Here is a 17,148-nt window from a genome sequence, read left to right as displayed (position 1 = left end):
TACGTGCATGATGATGATGGAAGCCTTTTCACAACTGATGCTCTCATGTCCATCAGACTCAAGAGAGCAGCTGCATCCGCACTGGCGAACGTTACAGGACTTCGCTGCTAGGGCGCGCCGGTTGAAGATCTGGACCGACAAGGCCAGGGTACCTCGAGTAGTGCGTCGCAGCGTCCTTAAGGTCGTTAGGGATTACCAGGCAGCCGTCCTGCAAGAGCTGGACAAGTATCTGGACGCCACGTGTCTGCGGCAGGGCCACGGATGGTCGCTAGCGGATCTGTATGGGTCGGTGTATCTGCACCACGTGAGAATCGACGAGGCCTTGCGGTTTACAGACCGCCTGCAAGGCGGCGGATTCAACTGCTTGCTGGACTGTGTGAGACACTACCTGCCATCGGCTACAGCGGAAGTAGAATGTCTCCTATGGCGTATATGGTGTCGGCATCTCTGCGTGTTCCTCTCCAGAGGGGAGTTGCTGCCTGAATCGGATCTTATTTTTTTCGTGTCAAGCGTCCAACAATTGGTGGAGGCAAGCATTCCAAAACTGTGGATCGATAATTCTCAAGCAGAGATGGTCCTCAAAACCGCTGGAATGATGAGCAATCTTACGAAGCAAGGTGTGAAACTCCAGCTCCCGTCGCTGGAGGCGTGCCCAGACCCATCTTCTGGACGGGAGCCTGTCAAGCAGCACATCATCTCCTGCCACGCCTTGACACTGCGAGCTCATTTCGCGTGGCTGGACGCTGAGGGTGTCGGTGTTGAGGGCACTCTGGCGGCATTGGCTGGCGTGTTCTGCCTCTGCGATTGGTCCGCCTGGATGGAGGCCCTTGACACCTTCTACACTTGTCCCAACGCACCCTGGACAAACGAGATCAACGCTGCTGTGGAAGGCGCAATTGCCCTGTATGTGCGGCCGGGAGCCCGCTCAATTCGCTTCTACAGACAACACGCTGTAAACCCATGGGCTGATGCGCGGGTAGTGGTGGACTGGAACCTTCCGGTCGAGGTGACGCTGCCGGAAGGCTGTCAGGGAGGAACCATGGAGGTTCGCCTGTTGGAGGCATCGGTGTTTATCGCCTTCGAGGTTGCATCGAACGTGGCTGTCGTGTGGGCCCACCCGCTCGGCGAAGACCCCGTCGTCGTGGAGGTCTGTCAGTGCCACCGGTCGCTCACAACCACCCCAGAGATTGTCTCCCGCGTTCGAACCGTCATCGGCGAGCACGCTTCTCTGACCAGCAGTCTTCAGCGCTGGTCAGGACTGTCGCTACGGCCAAGCCTTCTAAACATGAGCGTGAAAGTCGGTGACCGAGTGCCGGTGACTTGGCTCGTCTCAGCCGTCCCTCCCTCGGAATCGTTTGTGCTTCTGTTGAGATATGTTGGGACGGCTCCATCCTTCAAGGTGGCCCTTCATCCTCGATTCCCTGTTGTGCCTTGGATAATGTCACATGGCATGTGTCGCCAGTACGAGAGAGTTGTATCGTGGTTTCTGCAGTTGGTTGCGCCACACAGATTTATGCAGTTGACATACCGTCAGGTGCACATGCCTCTGCTTAAGCACCCGGACACATCAGAACCCACTAGAACCCTACTGCAGCGCGCGGCACACCTCGTGTGGAAAGTACAGCAAACAGTTTCCACTGTGATGAAGCTGCTCATCGACGATCGCATCCGTGAGAACCTCGAGGGTATGCTGCATGCCGTGCGCCGCGGGCTAGCCGAGCCCGAAATCAGTCAGAGCGACATTGTTGAGATCCATCAGCTATTCCTGACTGGTGTCGAAAACGCGCTCCAGCTGGAGTCTCCAACCGTGCAGGAGGCGCTGCAGGAGCTATCGGAGGTAGGACGTGGGAGGTGGGCTTACGCAGTGCGAACGGCGCCTGACTGCGCTTTCCCGACTGATTGCAGACTCTATGCCGGCACAGCGCCTTAACCACGAAGCATTGTTTGAGTCTGTTAGCGACATCGACTTGGTGCGGCAAAAGGCCACATTCAACCTAACGACAGCACGAGACTCAGCGTTCGTGACTACGCACAGTGATTACTAACAACGAACTCTTCGTAGAGCGACATGGAGTGTACCCGGTTGAAGGCCAGAGCTCGTTGGTCGATGCCGCGGCTCTTCAGTTGCACAAAGAGTTCTTTGCCTGCTTCGTCGGCCGCCGTCCAGGCGTCCTTCGGCAAATCCGCCCTAGTGAATCGCTTTCTAGAGTAGCCCAGCATACAGGGGACACCAGTAGGCAGGGACGCCGCCACCTGGTCCAGAGACGCGATTATGTCCCTGTTCTGTGATACAGTCTTGGCGAAACCAAAGCCGAAGTCCGCGATCAATCGCCATCTAGGCACGCCAGCGGCTAACCACCGAGAGAGAACGATGTTTAGCTCCCTCGCCACATCCGTCTGTGTCATGCTGTCCGGTCGAGACCTACTGCGACATCGTCGTACAGGATCTTGCTGTCCATGGTTTTCGGCACACCCCGAGCGTGAATTACGATGACTGAGATGCCGGTGAAGTGGCTGACCAACTCTGGAAGTCCACTATCGTGATCCAGCCCGCTGGTGTCGTTCACGAGATCAACCAACCCTTCGTTGTAACAAAACTCCACTGTCACGGGGTCTCGCGAGTCCAATGACAGAAGTACTTTGGGGAAGACTGCGCGAAGCAGCGTCAGAGCCGGTACGACACGACGCAGCTGGGTACGTGAGTCGACGGGGTCCGCCTTTGGTCGAGTGCTCTCAGCGCCGACGTCCAGGATGCTGGCTCCACCCCGAATGAGGTCAGTCGCCTTGCCGATCAACGAAACAGGGTCGAGAATGCCGTTGTCGTCAAGGAGCGACCCCCCGTCACTGAAACTGTCGGACGTCACATTCAAAATCCCAACGAACACGGTAGGCTCGAAGGACTGCACCAGTTGCAGCTTGGAGCCGGAACCTAACGGGAATACACGGACGACTGGCTGGTCCAGGTGGAAAACCTTCAACAGCTCATCCGTTTGAGCTTTCTCCTCCAGATCGGCGTAAAGCTCCCTTATAGTTTTGACCCGTTTGGGATCCACGAAGTCCTCTGCGATATCCAGAAGCGGTCTCAATACAAAAAACCGCTCGTGAACCCTCATGTGGGGAATGGTCAAAATGGGAGACCTATATACCATGTCACCTGGTTAATATTAGCTTTGGATATTTACCATAGTAGCACAGACTACAGCTGAGATTACCATAGTACACGATATCCAGGTCGAGGTAACGGGGAGCATTGCGTCCATCTTTTGGCCCCATCGACTCTTCTATGCCGCTCAGGCGGGTCCAGAGCTCCTCCACAGGAATAGTGGTTCTCACATCGATGGCACAGTTCAGGTAGTGGTCTCCTGACAAGTGGTCGTACGCCGGCGCGGACGAGTACAGCGACGAGCTGTTCACCACGGCCGTGTTTGGCAACGAGTTCACCTGATGCACTCCTTGCTCCAGGCACTTCAATCGGTCACCCATGTTGGAACCGAGAGCGATTAGGACTTGAGTCATGGTTCGTCGATTTGACGCCTCCTTCGTTCAAATTCGATGATTTGATGTCGTCATACAACACAAGCGATCTCACGGACGAGCACCCCCGAGTGGACCACATTGTGTTGAACCGCCGATTTGACGCCTCCTGCGACTCAGAGGACACACGAGTGGGGGCCTTCGCACGGCAGTACCTGCGCGCAGGCCCATGCTGTCCAGTTCCCGAGGAAGTGACCGTGGTTGCCCGGCTGGTCGCCGCGCACCTCCTTCGACCGGCGGCCCCAGGGAGGCTGCAGGTTTCGGGTCATTCCGGGCAGCAGCATGAATTCGCACTGCTCGCTCGCTTTACAGTCGGCCGCAACGTGAGCTGCTTGGCCTTCCGTTTGGTCGAGTCGAAGACACTTCCTGCCAAAAGCTTTGACTCGCTGTACCTTGCCTTCAACTGGTTTAAACCTGAAGGTTTATCGGACTACGTAAGGCTGGGGTCGTCTCTGCTGTGGAACAATAGCGTGGTGTCTGATGCTGTGCTGGGATCTCTCTATGAAGATCTCAGCTCCAAGTTTCTGGCGAATTCGGAGTTCCTGCTGTTCCTGAAGTCTCGGTTGTCCGCCTTCCACATGAATGCGCAGGGATTGGACCGCACCTGCACATATCTGCACATCTGCGGCTTTTCACTTGGGGCGGGAGTCGCCTTCGGCCTTGCGTACAAGCTTCGGCAAATGTCCCCGCATCTACGCATTCGCGTGACCGGCTTCGGTCCGACGAAAATCGGGTCCTGGAAACTGCGAAAGTGGTGTGAAGCTAATTTAGACCCTGCGTCGCTTAGTGTTATTCTGGCCACATCAGAGACGCCCGCACTACAGACGCAAACCTCACTGATAGGGTGCAGAGCAACGGCTTGTAAGCGGCCGGAGCGAATACAGTTGTAAGTTGGAAGCGGGTGACACGCACACAGCGTGCCTCGGAACCTCAGCTTGACATACGATCCTGCTTGTCGCATTCCATTCGAAAAAGACGACTTCGGTACCCAGCCCTTCGCAACGATTCTGCATGATGGTCAGATGCGGCCGATGGCCAGTCACGATCGCTGGGCGCTACTCGAGAGTGACAAACATCGCGTTTCAACCTTCGTCTCACAACTGCTTAACCTGGTCACGCGCATGACACCGTTCGATGAGCCGACAGATCGCTTGTTCACCAAGATGCACGACATCGCACACTACCTATCGGCCATGACTCAGTCCGAGGGTGCGCCGTTGATCGAGTAAGGGTTCTACCGCGGTGGTGAGTGGCTACCGTTTCGACTCCTTGAGACCGAGCGGCTTCGGGAGGCTGAGCGACTTCTCGACTTTGAGCAACTTCTCGACCTGCTGATCGACGGACTTCGGGATGACGACCGGCCTCTGTCCTCGTAGACCTCGATTCGACGTCGGTTGAGCTCCGAGCCATCCAACGTCCGAACAGCTCGCTTCATGTCGTCTCGGGTCTCATACTCTACTACCCCTCGTGACCTCTCAATTCTAGCGTAACAAACGTGCCCTGCACCTTTCATGTGGTCCTTCAACTGCTGCCAGGTGATGGAGTGAGTCAAATTTCGTACAACCACACTGTACCTTCGGTTGGCGACGCTTCGCTTATTCGCTCCTGCGAATTCTACTCGGAGACGATTCCGGTCAAACCGAATGCCATCGCGGCCTTTAACCGCATCCTCGGCGTCGCGGGAGTCCTCGAACTCTACGAACGCAAACGCGTGCTGTGTCTTTCCCGACTTAATGTCGATACTTCGGATCCGTCCGTACTTGTAAAGGAGATCCTTAATTTCGCTTCGACTAACATCATCAGGTAGGTTACCAATGTAGATGCGTCCGCTACGGCTCATATTAGCGAATTTACGTTTATGAGACTCATTACCATACTAATCTCTGCAGACGGTCATTACCATACTAATCTCCGCAGACGGCCATCTGAACAACCAAAAACGAATTCTTGCGGCGACACCCACGCAGTGGCGAGAGCGAGGGCTTGAGACTCCTGCTCGACAGCACATCTCTGTATAGGACTGAGCGCATGCCTCGTGTCAAACACGGCGACAACGGAGTTCCCTTGAGTAGCGGAAAATACAGATGGGCTCTCGGGGCACCAGTCCACACGTAGTACACATGAGTGGGCGTCGTAGGTAGAGCGCAGGTTGAGCTTAGTGGGCGCCTTGAGGCCAGCGAGCTGCCCCATGACAACATCAAACACTCGGACGCGCCCGTTGTCATTGCCGGTCAGAAGAAACCTACCGCAAGGACTGGTGCAAAAACAGGTCACTCCTCCGTGCTTCACGAGCTTCCAGTTCCCAATTTCCATCAGCAGGACGACGTCTGCTATCGAAATGGAGCCGTCAGCGTACACCGCCAGACACAGAGAGCGCAATTGCTCCGCCACAGGGAACTGCAAGTCCACGACTGGGCTTCCTTCGTTGACGGTGGTCAAGACTGGGCCTTCGATATCGAGGGGAGAGTCCGCCAGCCGTTTCTTCGAGGTGGCGGCCATCAAACAACTGGTTACGGAGTGAAGGAGACGCTCATTGGCGAAGCACCGCACGTAGCCAGATTTAGTGCCAACTCCCACCACTGTACCGTCCGGCTTTATCCTGATTCGGGTGACGCCCTGGTCCAGAGGGCGTTCCAGCTTTTCTTGGTAGCGACCGGCGGTTACCACGTGGCAGGTATCGAGGTTTACGCCCAGGAATACCACTCCGCCCTCTAGGCGGCCCACGACGACCTCTACAAAAGGTTGGCCCATGGCAATCTCGTCCGGCACTGCGAAAACAGCGACAGAAGTGGCAACGGCATCAAAGGCTTGGTAATTCAGTATAGGCGTCCACGACCCTTCCTTGTAGATCTTAATGGTGGCGTCTGATTGGAGGGAGACCGTGATTAGCTCGCCCTTGACAGGGCAACTGCCAATGTCCACTATCCAGGGTCGACCCGAGTCAAGTTGCTCCATGCGTGCTGGTCCTCGAGGCCTGCGAATAGCAAACGTCACTGCCGACTCGGTCGTCAACTTGTGCCTCGCCATGAAGGCCCGGACTTGCTCGCGAGGGAGAAGGAAATCCTCACCGATCTCCATTTGCCCCACAAAGTCGAAGGGCTCTTCGGTCAGCTCGAGCAGGGAGCACACGAATGCGGATAGCGTACCGGGAGAGAAGTCGCTAGGCAGCATGAACGTTTGCTCCGGGCCCTCTGGTAGCTCCAGACCCTCCACCTCACAGACCAGCGTGATCTCCGCCTCGCTTCGCTCGGTCATACGTAAATTGTTGAATTGCGTCCTCCCAGTGGAACTGGGGTCTCCGCCTCCACTGTGACCGCGATCGGTTTTGTCTGGGACCACCCTGCTATGGTGCAACCCCAAACGCCTGAACACCGTTTTCATGAAAACACTCAATGACAAGAAACTATGACTCGATAATTCTCAATTCAAGATGAACGCCGTCGCTCTCATTTCCGGGGGAAAAGACTCTCTCTTCGCCGCCCAGTGCGCCCAGGATCTCGGCTTTACCATTGTGTGCTTGGCTCATCTACAGCCCAAGGACCTCAAGGATGAGACGGACTCCTACATGTACCAGAGTGTCTGCTCCAAGTTGGTCGTCGATCACTTCGCGGAGGCCACTGGCCTGCCTTTGCACACCCGGCAGGTTACTCTGGGCACCACGGTGACCAGCATGAGCTACTATAACGGCCGGGTCGACGATGAGGTGCAGGACCTCTACCTTCTCCTGAAGGCCGTAAAGGCAGCACACCCAGAGGTTACCCATGTGGTAAGCGGGGCCGTTTTCTCCGACTATCAACGTCTTCGTGTCGAGGCCACGTGTGCCAGCCTTGGGCTGCTGTCCGTGGCGCCGCTTTGGAAGATCCCGCAGAAGGACCTCTTGGAGCTGATTCTCGGCAGTGAGGTTGACGCCATGGTGGTGAAGGTTGCGTCTGACGGATTGGATGAGAATCACGTCGGTGTCTCTCTTTCCAGCATTCGGGACCATCTCCTAAAGAACGAATCCGCCATCCACGTAGCGGGAGAAGGAGGTGAGTACGAGACGCTCACCCTGTCCAGCTCGCTGTTCAAGAAGAGGCTCATCATCGACGACTTCGAACTGGTGCACCATTCTCCAGGTCCTATCGCACCAGTCGTAATTGTAGTACCTAAGACTGCACATCTAGAAGACTTCACTGCTCCCCCCAGAAGCAAACTCTATCTCGAGTACATCGCTAAATCCGCTGGACCCTCCCTTAAGCCATGCGAGACCACGACTAATTCCTCCTTGGACTCCTTGCCTCGACTTGCTGCACTCTTCACTGACGTGGTGAAGTCCCCGACATTCCAGGGGTTCGAGAATGCTGGAGACGCGGGTGAGGCCTACCAGACCTGCCTGCAGCAGCTATCTTCTTGGTGCCAAGCCAACGGGCATCTGAAGCGTGACCTGGTTATGATGGAGATCCAAATCGATAACATGGCCGACTTCCCTTTGGTTAACCGCAGACACGTTGATTTCTTCGAAGGCAGCGCCCCTCCTTGTCGTGCGTGCTTCTCTGCCTCGCTCCCAGAGCAGGTACTGGTTCGCGTTCAAGCTACTATCCGAGACCCCTGTGAGTCGCGGTTGGAGAACCTGCATGTGCAGTCGTTGGGCGCCTGGGCCGTTCCTGCTGTGGGTCCCTACAGCCAGGCAATGCACTCTGATGCCGGCCTTGAGGCAATCTCCGGTGTCGTGGGGCTGAAGTCTACTGACCTCAACCTCCCCGAGGGCGGAGCCCCGGCCGAATTGGGACAGGCTCTCCGAACTCTAGGCCGAGTCGTTAAGGAGTGCAAGTCAGACTTGTCCGTCGTGATTGCGCTGGTCGTGTGCACGTCCTTCACTCCCACCTCTGCCGAACGCGAGACGATGCTTACCCTGGTTAACGAGTTCTATATGGCTCACGAGGCCCCACGCCCAATTGTCACATTCGCGCATGTGAAGAAGCTGCCTAAGGGCTGCGCCATTGAAGTTTTGCCTCTACTGGCTCGACACCCCGTTGGTACCGGCGATATCTACAGCGATGGAACCATGACTGTTCGTACTAGCGGCAATAACAGGGTGGCCATGCTACGTTGCAACACGGTGGACGAGCTGAACGCTCTCATGGCCCGTGTGCCTTTCGCTACAAGCACAATGCGCATCCTTTGGGATAAGACGCTCATCAAGGAGTACGAACTGGTCAAGTATCCTGAAGCTTCCACCTGCCCTGTAGAGGGTGGAGACTTCGCTCTCGAAGTTGTCGTGGGTCCCAACTAACGGACATATAACTCTATCGCCGAAATTCCCCAGGATTGTTCCATGGGGTCGTCTGCGTGAATGATGTGTTGGAATCCTTACTTGTCTCGACAGTCGTACCAAACCCGATAATGACACTGCCTTCCTCGTGAGGTACAGTAATGTCGATGGGAACTGCGAACTTTCCCTCGCCCACGTCAGATCCACACAAACTTACAGATGCCACGTTTAGGTTTTGGTTGTGCCTCTCGCTCCAGACATGCACCATGCTTCCGTCTCGACCCAGATTGAGCCGCATAAACCCTGTTTCACCAGCCCAAGCGTCGATGAAGTGAAACACAGCCTTGATACGCAGGAAGGTGTGCGAGGGGAGGCCTGCAAACTCCTTCGAGATCTCACCCTTGGAGAAGAGCCCGTAACCGCCGAGCATTGGGATGCCTGCACACTCAGTGACCAAATTCTCGTTCTCGTTGTCCCAGCCAATCGCTTTCATACCTCTGAAGTTCTCGCCGTGAACCTGTTTCCACTGGCTGACTCCGAAGATACTCAGCTGTCCCTGTACGTCCAAGTCGCCCTTTACGTTCAAACTGCTGCTTTGGAAACTGACGCTGCCCTCAGCATCCACCGTCATCACTGATTGGGAGCCCTGATCGGTACCCCTTCGAATATGCAACCCTCCATCGCTCTCCACGCTAAATGCGAAGGACACGTTGTCGCGCGCCAGAAGAAGCGTCGGTGTCTCCCCCTGGTACTTGGACGTCACTTTCAGATTGGGGGTGGTGAGTCCTGCCTTCAGTATCGACAGCTCTCCGAAGGCACCACATAGAAGGTACCAATAACAATAGGTATGCATACAACTGCAATTCAAACGGGCAGGGAATCTAACGACACTTGTAAAACCTTGGCAGATATGAGGCCCGTAGCCAGAATCTCCAACGCCGGGTTGCTAGTGGACGTCAGAAACGGGCGTACATCTGCCCAGTTGAATTCCGTCTCGAAGTCCGGGTTTGCTTGCACTGTCAGAAGATTGGTGGGGATGCGGATGAATAGGGAAGACTGGTTCTCCAGGGTCCACATCGCTGCCAACAGCAGCAGAGTCCAGCAGGTTAAAACTTCCATGTGCACAAATGCGCTCTCCAATAATAGATAGATCAGCAGCGAAGCTCTCGGCCCAAAGTGCCCCGGATCCACTGCTTCACTTCGTCCACGTCATTCTCCGTGGCCATGGCAACGGAACTGAGCACTGTAGACCTGTGAAGCAGGTCCAGCTGCAGCACCTTGCTCAACAGCTTGACAGTGCCTAGGATGTTGGATCGGTCTACCCTGTTACACACGACGCAGCACTTGTCAGGTCGGTGAACAGAGATGAGATTCCGTAGCTCCTGCCGCGCAAGCGGTAGGCGGTCTGTATCCTGGGCGTTCACGACATAGATAAGGTGCCTCCAACGGCCGTCCAAACAGGCTTGCAGAATGCGGGCTGCGGAGGGGGTAAGAAGTTGCCTCACCTGCTCTACCTCGTCTGGCAGCAGCTCAGGGTCGATTTCTACCACGTCGACTGCCCTCTTCTCGATGACCAGAGGGGCAACGACCACTCGAGAGAGTAGACGATGGGTACTGGTGTCCACAGGATGGCCCAAAAGCCCCTCGATAAGCGAGGTCTTGCCCGCCCCGGCCAGCCCACGCACGGTTATAGGGCGTGCCAATCTTGGAGCCGAATAGCACTCCATTCAACGATTATTAAAATACACAAATGCTCAGTCATCAGGATAGTTGTAATGAGTCAATGCCATCACCGCGACACACCGCTGAGGGCGCCGATGCGACTGGAGACCTACTCTACCCGACCCCCGTGCCTCAATACCTTCACACCACGCCAGATGGGCAATGGACAGACACCATAAGCGAATTGACTGTGAGTCAGTTCGGTAATTACAGACGGACCTACGACACTCGCTCCGTATTGTCGCGACGACAAGGAACCCAAAGTCACCGCGCGAGCCATTTGGGGTTTCCTGGAGGCACCCAGTATACGGGCTACACAGGTAGGACCGGAACGACCGGCCGTATACTTCGGCAAACGGAGCTGGAGAAGGAGGTGACTGTACCTAAGCGAATAATAATGGAGGAGATTCGAGAGAAGGTTATCGTAGTTCCAGAGAAAGTGCGAACTGAGAAGATTGTCGAGGACAGGCGAATCATCAGAGAGAAGATCGTGGAAATCGAGAAGCCTATCATTCAAGAGAGGATCGTAGAGGTCCCTGAATACGAGTACGTCGAGAAAGTCGTAGAAGTTCCGGAAACGGTAGTCATGGAGAAGATTCGGGAGGTTCCAGAGATCAGCGTGGTCGAGAACATCATCGAAGTGCCTCGGTATATTTATCAAGAGAAGATAGTAGAGATTCCGCAGTACGAGATCGTTGAGGTCCCTGTGGAAATCGTTGTGGAGGTGCCTGAGGTTGTGGAGGAGGTGCGAATAAAAGAACTACCTGTTCCGCAGTACATGGAGATCCCCACACCAGAGTATGTTGAGGTGGAGGAGCTTCTGGAGGTGATTCGGAGCATTCCTGTGCCGGTAGAACACATATCGGAGGCTACATTTCTACTGCCACGTCTGCGACCTACCTATTGCCAGGTCGACGTCCCTGTCTTTGTGCCGCGTTTCATCGAGGTGCCAGTTCCAGCGGACTTGATGGGCGATCGGGCGTTGGCCCAAGCGACGGCCTGTGCAGAGGAGGTGCAGCAGAGTCTCTCTGGCCAATCAGCCACTTTGAAGGAGATGGACGGGCTTGCTGCCCGGTGGTCGCAGTATGACTGGAACAGAATCCTCACGTCGGACAGTTCAGACGCACTGCGCCGCGCCTGGGACCAGGGCAATATATCTGTGGTGAATTCAAAACTCTAATGCGTTGTAAAAATCAGTGGTGTTATTACCAGAAATTAGGAAGATGCAGCCGCCATACGCCCATGCTGGTTACGCCGCTGGCTATGATGTTCAACCCTACCAGACGTACGACGCCTCGCATGCGAAGCCCTCCAAGAGATATAAGCGTCACAAGATAAAGAGGCAGCGGGCAGGCTGTTGCGGAGCGTGCAACGCCTGCTGCTGCGGTGGTGGACTCTGCGATCGACCCGAAATCCTCAACGGCCGACCTGGAGGCTTCATGGAGGGCGGGGCCTGCAAGTGGATGAATTGTAACGGCTGCTGCGACCGCGAAAGGATCTTCGTGCGGAAAGGTAGCGACGTGGAGTCTTGGCACCTGCGCGAGACAGTCGGCACTCACCCATACAACCCTGTGAAAGATGCCAAAAAGGAGAAGCGACAAGCGTGCTGCTAACTGTGTCGGATTTTTTTGCAGGGCGAATCATTAACGTCTTCTTCACCTTTTATAGCCCCTCTGGAGTCACCGAAAGGGTTTGCCATTTGTAAACTCCGAGGTGAGGCCTGGTTTGTGTTCAGAGGGCCAAGGGGCCGAATTAATCGCCCCTTTTGCCTGGCCAGCTGCGATATGACGGTCTGAAGCTGACTTCGTTGATTCTCTGCGAATTGCCGGTTCTTGGCATAGCATTCGCCCTGGTACCTATCCAGCACGACACACTCCCTCCTTGTGAGGATACGGCGTGGCGCCTGCGCAAAATCCGACAGCTCTATGGCCTTCTGCTCCATCAGCTCTGCGAAGGTCCTGCAAGACTCTTTTGCCTCCGGCTCAAAGGCCAACTGTTCGTACAGGTGGTAGAAGCAGCCCTCTAGAATGACGTCCAGGGCGTACAGGCCAGGGGTCCATCGCAAATTGGAGGCTGATGGCTGCGGCTGTCCGTCAGGAGTCATCTGCTGCAGCCGCCTCCGGTAGTTCCAAACAACGCGACTGTAGGAGCTCCCAGTCTGAGGGTCCGCATCCACAGCCTCATATACAAAGTCCAGACCCAGTTTTCGTATAGCAGGCAACCCCAAGTGACCCATGACCTCCACTGTTATGTCCCGAGAAATCTGGGCCACACATCCAACGCACTCGTCCTTGCATCGGCCGAGGAAGGACGCGGGGTCCTCAAGGACGGCGACTGCCGCCAGAAAGGCGTCCACATGATTAAGAATTGTCCGAGCTGTGTCCTCAAGAGAAGCAAAGGACCACTCGGCCAGCCGCACGTGGAAAATAGTCGACTGTAGACCCTCTTGAATCCGCCATGCAATCAGTTTCGGACTCCGAAACGCAAGTGTGAATATTCCACCTTGTCGTTCCCAGGAACAGGAGACCACGTCCGCGCCAATGACGTTGACGATGGTCGTCAAATCTGCAGCCGCCTGATCCACCTGTTCAATCAAAGCCGAGACGTCTGATGTAGGTTCAGAGCTAGCACACCTTTTGACGAGCACGCGCCCGCGTTGATCCTTCAGAACGAAGGCAATAGGAGGATTTGCACTGAAACCCAGCAGTTGAAAAATGGAACCCGTCAGCGCGTCAGATACTGGCTGAGTCCCCATGGCCACGCCCACAGTATCTGGTTCCACACCCGTTACGGGCGTTCCATCACCGATCATTGCACACGAAAATTGTGCACTCACTGGCAGTGCAATCGCGGCACTCAAAGGCGAATGGAGTCGCGTTGCTTGAGTTTTAGCTTCGACCGCGAAGGTCCAGTATGGGTGAAGTTCGGACCGAAGAGAAGGTAAGACGCCCCCTGAAAGGAAAGCCGAAAGGTACAGTGCTTCTTGGGCACGTTAACGACACGGTCGTCAGGCCGGAGCAGCTTGAATACGTTCTTACAGTCCTGCACCACTATACCCGCAACACCTGCCAGCGAGGGCACTGCGGTTTTTTCAACTGCTAGCAGGGCGCCATGCAGGTCCATTTGAATCAGCCGCTCCGCGCGTGAGCGAGTAGGGAGATCGGAGCTCAGTATCGGGTCTGCGTACTCCGCCCACAGCTGGTGCAGAAACTGCATTTCGTTCCACGTCATCTGGTCTGTTTCCACCTGGAGAAGCCCCAATGACTTGAGCTTGCGTCTGGACAGCCTCGCAGTCGTGAGCGTCTCCACGAATTGCGGCTCTCGCGAGAGTTTCTTCGAGGACCTTAAGGTAGTGCTCGCGGACCCTGTAACGGCCAGTGCACGGTCCCCGATCTTGGCCATCAACCGGTCGTTGCTCATTCCTGTGAGTTCTCCTATGCTGTTGGGCATGCCCTCCGCGCGATATCCAGACAGCACGTAGTATTCAGGATCCGTCTCCGGAAGGTCACTGTTCAGCCTAAATCGCTTGACTTGCGATTGCAAAGGGGTATCCGGTGCGCGCTTGCCGTGCCCCAGCTGTTTCAAGAGATCCATGGTAATTGTCGTCTCCAATCTGCAGGTTGGTGACCCGCAAATCGCAGTTTTCAATTTCACCCTATCATCTGCCGCTCATCAAGTGCCGGCCTCCCTTCTGATTCCCCAAATTATGAACTTTGAGCTCGTTCTATGAGTCCACCAGATCCACCAAAGGCTAAGTCGAGTTCGTTCATGCCTCAGCTGTCGTCCGTCGACATTCAGCCTGCTGCTATTACATCGCTTGAGGATGTTTTCGTGAGGCTGGTATCACCCTTTCTCACATTGAGAGACGTCCTAATCCTGAGGAAATCGAATAGAAGGTTATATTTTGAGCGGCGTTTCAAGCTACGGGAGGTATGTTACGAGCCTTTCAGCTTTCTGCCTGAGCCGCTGCTTATGCACTACCTGGTGCCCCTCTCAGTCCGAGCTGTGGCTCCTAGCTCTATGGCTAACCTAAACTTCAGCCATTGTTCCTCGATAACGGACAACTTCGTGAAGCACCTGGTCTCCCCCGAAGGTCCGCTGCCACCAGCTATCGTTCCCCGGGAGGGATCGGAACCGGAGGCGCCGGTTTTGGAAGCCAACCTTCTCAACTCGCCATTGCTGCCTCACGTCGCGCCAGGCAGCGCTCCGTCGACGACTTTTCTCACGGCACTGAACTTCGACTTCTGTTCCAACCTGACAGACTCGACCCTCCAGTGCCTGCTAAAGAGCAGCATGCCGCAGCTGGCTCGACTTTCCGTGCACGCTGTCCGCTCCACGCGGTTTACGGGCAGCCCCTTCCAGTCGTCTCTGTCGCGGGAGCGCTGGCCCCAGTTCCGGGAATTCAACTGCTCCTTTACCCACGTGGATATGTGCAACATTCGGCATGTAGCGCACCACATACTGGATACGGCCAAGCTACACGACACAAAACCGCGCTTGGGCATCATTGGCTCCTTCGCAACCAACGAGATCATCAAAACCTTGGGTCTCAGTGAGCACCAGAAGAATTTTCGGGACGCCATCTTCACCAACGACGAGGGCCTTGTTGAGGTAGCGGTGCGGTCCTTCGTAACCGCCTGGAGCTACAAGATGGAGTGTACGGAATTCATGAAGCGTATGTATCAAATGGTACGCTCACGTGGCGCCGCAGTGCTCGTGAACGCGCCCATCAGCATGGAGATTCTGGAGGAGAAGCGCCGCAAGCAGGAAGCTGAGGAGAAGATTATCCAGCAGAGCAAGGGGAAGGAGATTGGCCGAATACCCTCAAGGACCTCACTCACCTCGTGCTCCAAGACCAGCGATGCGCCTATAAAGCCCAGCCTCTCGCGTGACAATGACCTTCCTCCAATCCGTGAGTCGAGCGAGGCGGACCTTCGTCAGGAGCAAGTCACGAGACTTACCTTCCCGCTGCTTATGGCGATCCGCATGGGAAATCGTCGCATGTTGCAGATCCTTACCGAGCACGGAGCTAAGATCACCATCTATGACTATGATGGGGCGTCTCCCCTCTATTTGGCAGCCCGGTACGCGTGTCAGGTCATGGATAGTACTGACTACGAGGATGACGTATTCGGATCCAGCGACGACGAGGGCGACGAAATCAAGAAACGCGCCCGCATCGTAAAGTGTCTGATTGAGAAAGGCGCATTGGTCAACTCCAAGGAGCACAACGCAAAGAAGTGGGTGATCAACACAGCGGCGAAGTACAACAACAAGGCGCTTCTAAGTCTCTTACTGGCTAACGGGGCGAAGGTGAACATCCTACCCTCGAGCCTGCATGGCGCGGTCCCCGCTTCGAAGCCACCACTGGTCGTTGCCTGCGAGTGTGACAAGCTGAACGTGGAGTGCATTGAGCTGCTGCTCGAGGCCAAGGCGGATCCGTTTTGGCGGTCAACCAACGAAAAAGCCAGCATGAACCCCGCTGTCTTGGCGTTCAAGCACGACCCCTCCACGCTGCCGCTGTTCTTGAAGTACGTTCGGACGACCAGCTCGGTCAACGGCAAAGGCGACGTAGCGCTGACGCTGCCCTCCCACACGGCGTGGTGCCTTGGCGAGATCCTCGTGGTCGCCATCATGAACAACGACTCGTCGTCCTTGAGACTTTTGGTGAGCCCCGATGCTTCTTCAAACTCAGCTCTCTAGATGGCCGCAGTTGCTGCGGCGTGAACATCCAATGTGGTCATTCAGCGCGATCCAGGCCGCCAAGTGCGGTAAGACCGTAGCGCTGCAAGTGCTCATCGAGACATGCAAGAAGTTCAGCATGGACAACGTCATCAACAACAAGTCTGCTCAAGGGAAGACTCCCCTGCTCACTGCGTGCTCGGAGTGTCAGTATGACGCAGTGACGTACTTGCTTGAGCAAGGGGCCGACCCCAACATTGCAGACAGTGAGGGCAACGTGGCATTGCATTTCGCCGCCGAGGAGGATAACGAGAAGTACGGGCAGGTCTTGCTGAATTTTGGAGCGGATATCAACCGAAAGAACAACGCTGGCTGGACTCCGCTGATGCTGGCAATCTGCCAACGGCAGGAGTCCTTTTGTTTCTCGATGTTGGCTTCGGATAGCGTGGACCTCAATGTCCGCAACAGCAATGGGCGCACTCTTCTTATGCTTGCTGTATTCTTTGGCCTGACGGCCGTGGCAACCGAGCTGGTCGAGAGAGGCGCGAACGTACTCTACGAGGACGTCAACAAAGACACTGCAGAGACGATACTTCGGGAAAAGATCAAGGCGCTGAGCAGTAAATCTGGATTGAAGACCAGCATTGTGAATAAGATCTCCCAAATCAAGAATCTCGGCGCCAAGCGTCAGGCGCAGAAGTCTCCGCGAGAGAACAGCAAGCCTAGCCAACCAGTCACCGAGTTGTCGGCTGCGATAGAGGGTGGAAACGAGGATGCCACTATGCGAGACATCGCGGAGCGGAAGCGTAAGGCCGCGGCCAAGCTGCTGCGTCTGATCAGGCAGAAGAGCACTGAGCAGCGGAAACAGCGCGGTCAGCTTGATGCAAGTTCGTTCTCCAGCTCCGACGATAGCGCGCTGCGAGACAGCCCAGCTGTCGCTTCCTTTGAAGAGTGACTTT

General features: G+C 55.6%; 12 protein-coding genes across 20 annotated transcripts; 5 read left to right on the top strand and 7 right to left on the bottom strand.

The window, feature by feature from the left end:
• Positions 1-7: 7 nt before the first annotated feature.
• On the top strand, positions 8-1,930 carry KVP17_001766 (uncharacterized protein; the record flags this gene model as incomplete). Its single annotated transcript, XM_068517465.1, has 1 exon — positions 8-1,930. One exon carries the CDS (start codon positions 8-10, stop codon positions 1,928-1,930), a length of 1,923 nt encoding a protein of 640 aa, XP_068373057.1.
• A 95-nt stretch (positions 1,931-2,025) lies between these two features.
• On the bottom strand, positions 2,026-3,516 carry KVP17_001762 (uncharacterized protein; the record flags this gene model as incomplete). Of its 3 annotated transcripts, XM_068517459.1 has the most annotated exons (3): positions 2,026-2,397; positions 2,427-3,154; positions 3,213-3,516. In XM_068517459.1, the coding sequence occupies 3 exons, from the start codon at positions 3,514-3,516 to the stop codon at positions 2,026-2,028; spliced, it is 1,404 nt and encodes a 467-aa protein (XP_068373051.1).
• Positions 3,517-3,560: 44 nt separating this feature from the next.
• Positions 3,561-4,763, top strand: KVP17_001752 (uncharacterized protein; the record flags this gene model as incomplete). 3 transcript variants are annotated; one of them, XM_068517442.1, is made up of 2 exons in its annotated part: positions 3,561-4,420; positions 4,451-4,763. In XM_068517442.1, 2 exons carry the CDS (start codon positions 3,561-3,563, stop codon positions 4,761-4,763), a joined length of 1,173 nt encoding a protein of 390 aa, XP_068373034.1. The 3 variants fall into 3 exon arrangements, with proteins under 3 accessions (XP_068373034.1, XP_068373035.1, XP_068373033.1); XM_068517443.1 differs by lacking the exon at positions 4,451-4,763 and having other exon boundaries at positions 3,561-4,424; XM_068517441.1 differs by lacking the exon at positions 3,561-4,420 and having other exon boundaries at positions 4,557-4,763.
• A 5-nt stretch (positions 4,764-4,768) lies between these two features.
• Positions 4,769-5,374, bottom strand: KVP17_001755 (uncharacterized protein; the record flags this gene model as incomplete). The annotated part of the gene is made up of 1 exon (XM_068517447.1): positions 4,769-5,374. One exon carries the CDS (start codon positions 5,372-5,374, stop codon positions 4,769-4,771), a length of 606 nt encoding a protein of 201 aa, XP_068373039.1.
• A 56-nt stretch (positions 5,375-5,430) lies between these two features.
• On the bottom strand, positions 5,431-6,789 carry KVP17_001765 (uncharacterized protein; the record flags this gene model as incomplete). Its single annotated transcript, XM_068517464.1, has 1 exon — positions 5,431-6,789. The coding sequence occupies one exon, from the start codon at positions 6,787-6,789 to the stop codon at positions 5,431-5,433; it is 1,359 nt and encodes a 452-aa protein (XP_068373056.1).
• Positions 6,790-6,964: 175 nt separating this feature from the next.
• KVP17_001782 (uncharacterized protein) lies at positions 6,965-8,806 on the top strand (the record flags this gene model as incomplete). The annotated part of the gene is made up of 1 exon (XM_068517488.1): positions 6,965-8,806. One exon carries the CDS (start codon positions 6,965-6,967, stop codon positions 8,804-8,806), a length of 1,842 nt encoding a protein of 613 aa, XP_068373080.1.
• A 13-nt stretch (positions 8,807-8,819) lies between these two features.
• KVP17_001780 (uncharacterized protein) lies at positions 8,820-9,904 on the bottom strand (the record flags this gene model as incomplete). 3 transcript variants are annotated; one of them, XM_068517485.1, is made up of 2 exons in its annotated part: positions 8,820-9,642; positions 9,672-9,904. In XM_068517485.1, the coding sequence occupies 2 exons, from the start codon at positions 9,902-9,904 to the stop codon at positions 8,820-8,822; spliced, it is 1,056 nt and encodes a 351-aa protein (XP_068373077.1). The 3 variants fall into 3 exon arrangements, with proteins under 3 accessions (XP_068373077.1, XP_068373076.1, XP_068373075.1); XM_068517484.1 differs by lacking the exon at positions 9,672-9,904 and having other exon boundaries at positions 8,820-9,638; XM_068517483.1 differs by lacking the exon at positions 8,820-9,642 and having other exon boundaries at positions 9,650-9,904.
• Positions 9,905-9,936: 32 nt separating this feature from the next.
• KVP17_001779 (uncharacterized protein) lies at positions 9,937-10,512 on the bottom strand (the record flags this gene model as incomplete). The annotated part of the gene is made up of 1 exon (XM_068517482.1): positions 9,937-10,512. The coding sequence occupies one exon, from the start codon at positions 10,510-10,512 to the stop codon at positions 9,937-9,939; it is 576 nt and encodes a 191-aa protein (XP_068373074.1).
• A 56-nt stretch (positions 10,513-10,568) lies between these two features.
• On the top strand, positions 10,569-11,687 carry KVP17_001760 (uncharacterized protein; the record flags this gene model as incomplete). The annotated part of the gene is made up of 1 exon (XM_068517455.1): positions 10,569-11,687. One exon carries the CDS (start codon positions 10,569-10,571, stop codon positions 11,685-11,687), a length of 1,119 nt encoding a protein of 372 aa, XP_068373047.1.
• A 429-nt stretch (positions 11,688-12,116) lies between these two features.
• Positions 12,117-13,319, bottom strand: KVP17_001777 (uncharacterized protein; the record flags this gene model as incomplete). The annotated part of the gene is made up of 1 exon (XM_068517479.1): positions 12,117-13,319. One exon carries the CDS (start codon positions 13,317-13,319, stop codon positions 12,117-12,119), a length of 1,203 nt encoding a protein of 400 aa, XP_068373071.1.
• A 44-nt stretch (positions 13,320-13,363) lies between these two features.
• KVP17_001757 (uncharacterized protein) lies at positions 13,364-14,101 on the bottom strand (the record flags this gene model as incomplete). Its single annotated transcript, XM_068517450.1, has 1 exon — positions 13,364-14,101. One exon carries the CDS (start codon positions 14,099-14,101, stop codon positions 13,364-13,366), a length of 738 nt encoding a protein of 245 aa, XP_068373042.1.
• Positions 14,102-14,275: 174 nt separating this feature from the next.
• On the top strand, positions 14,276-17,144 carry KVP17_001748 (uncharacterized protein; the record flags this gene model as incomplete). Of its 3 annotated transcripts, XM_068517432.1 has the most annotated exons (2): positions 14,276-16,174; positions 16,203-17,144. In XM_068517432.1, 2 exons carry the CDS (start codon positions 14,276-14,278, stop codon positions 17,142-17,144), a joined length of 2,841 nt encoding a protein of 946 aa, XP_068373024.1. The 3 variants fall into 3 exon arrangements, with proteins under 3 accessions (XP_068373024.1, XP_068373023.1, XP_068373025.1); XM_068517431.1 differs by having other exon boundaries at positions 14,276-16,210; XM_068517433.1 differs by lacking the exon at positions 14,276-16,174 and having other exon boundaries at positions 16,242-17,144.
• Positions 17,145-17,148: the final 4 nt, after the last annotated feature.

The sequence above is a fragment of a genome, assembly GCF_019968985.1.
Source record: "MAG: Porospora cf. gigantea B chromosome Unknown PgB_NODE_56_length_51726_cov_119.965, whole genome shotgun sequence".
NCBI lineage: Eukaryota > Apicomplexa > Conoidasida > Eugregarinorida > Porosporidae > Porospora > Porospora cf. gigantea B.
This window is presented reverse-complemented; position numbering and strand designations above follow the sequence as displayed.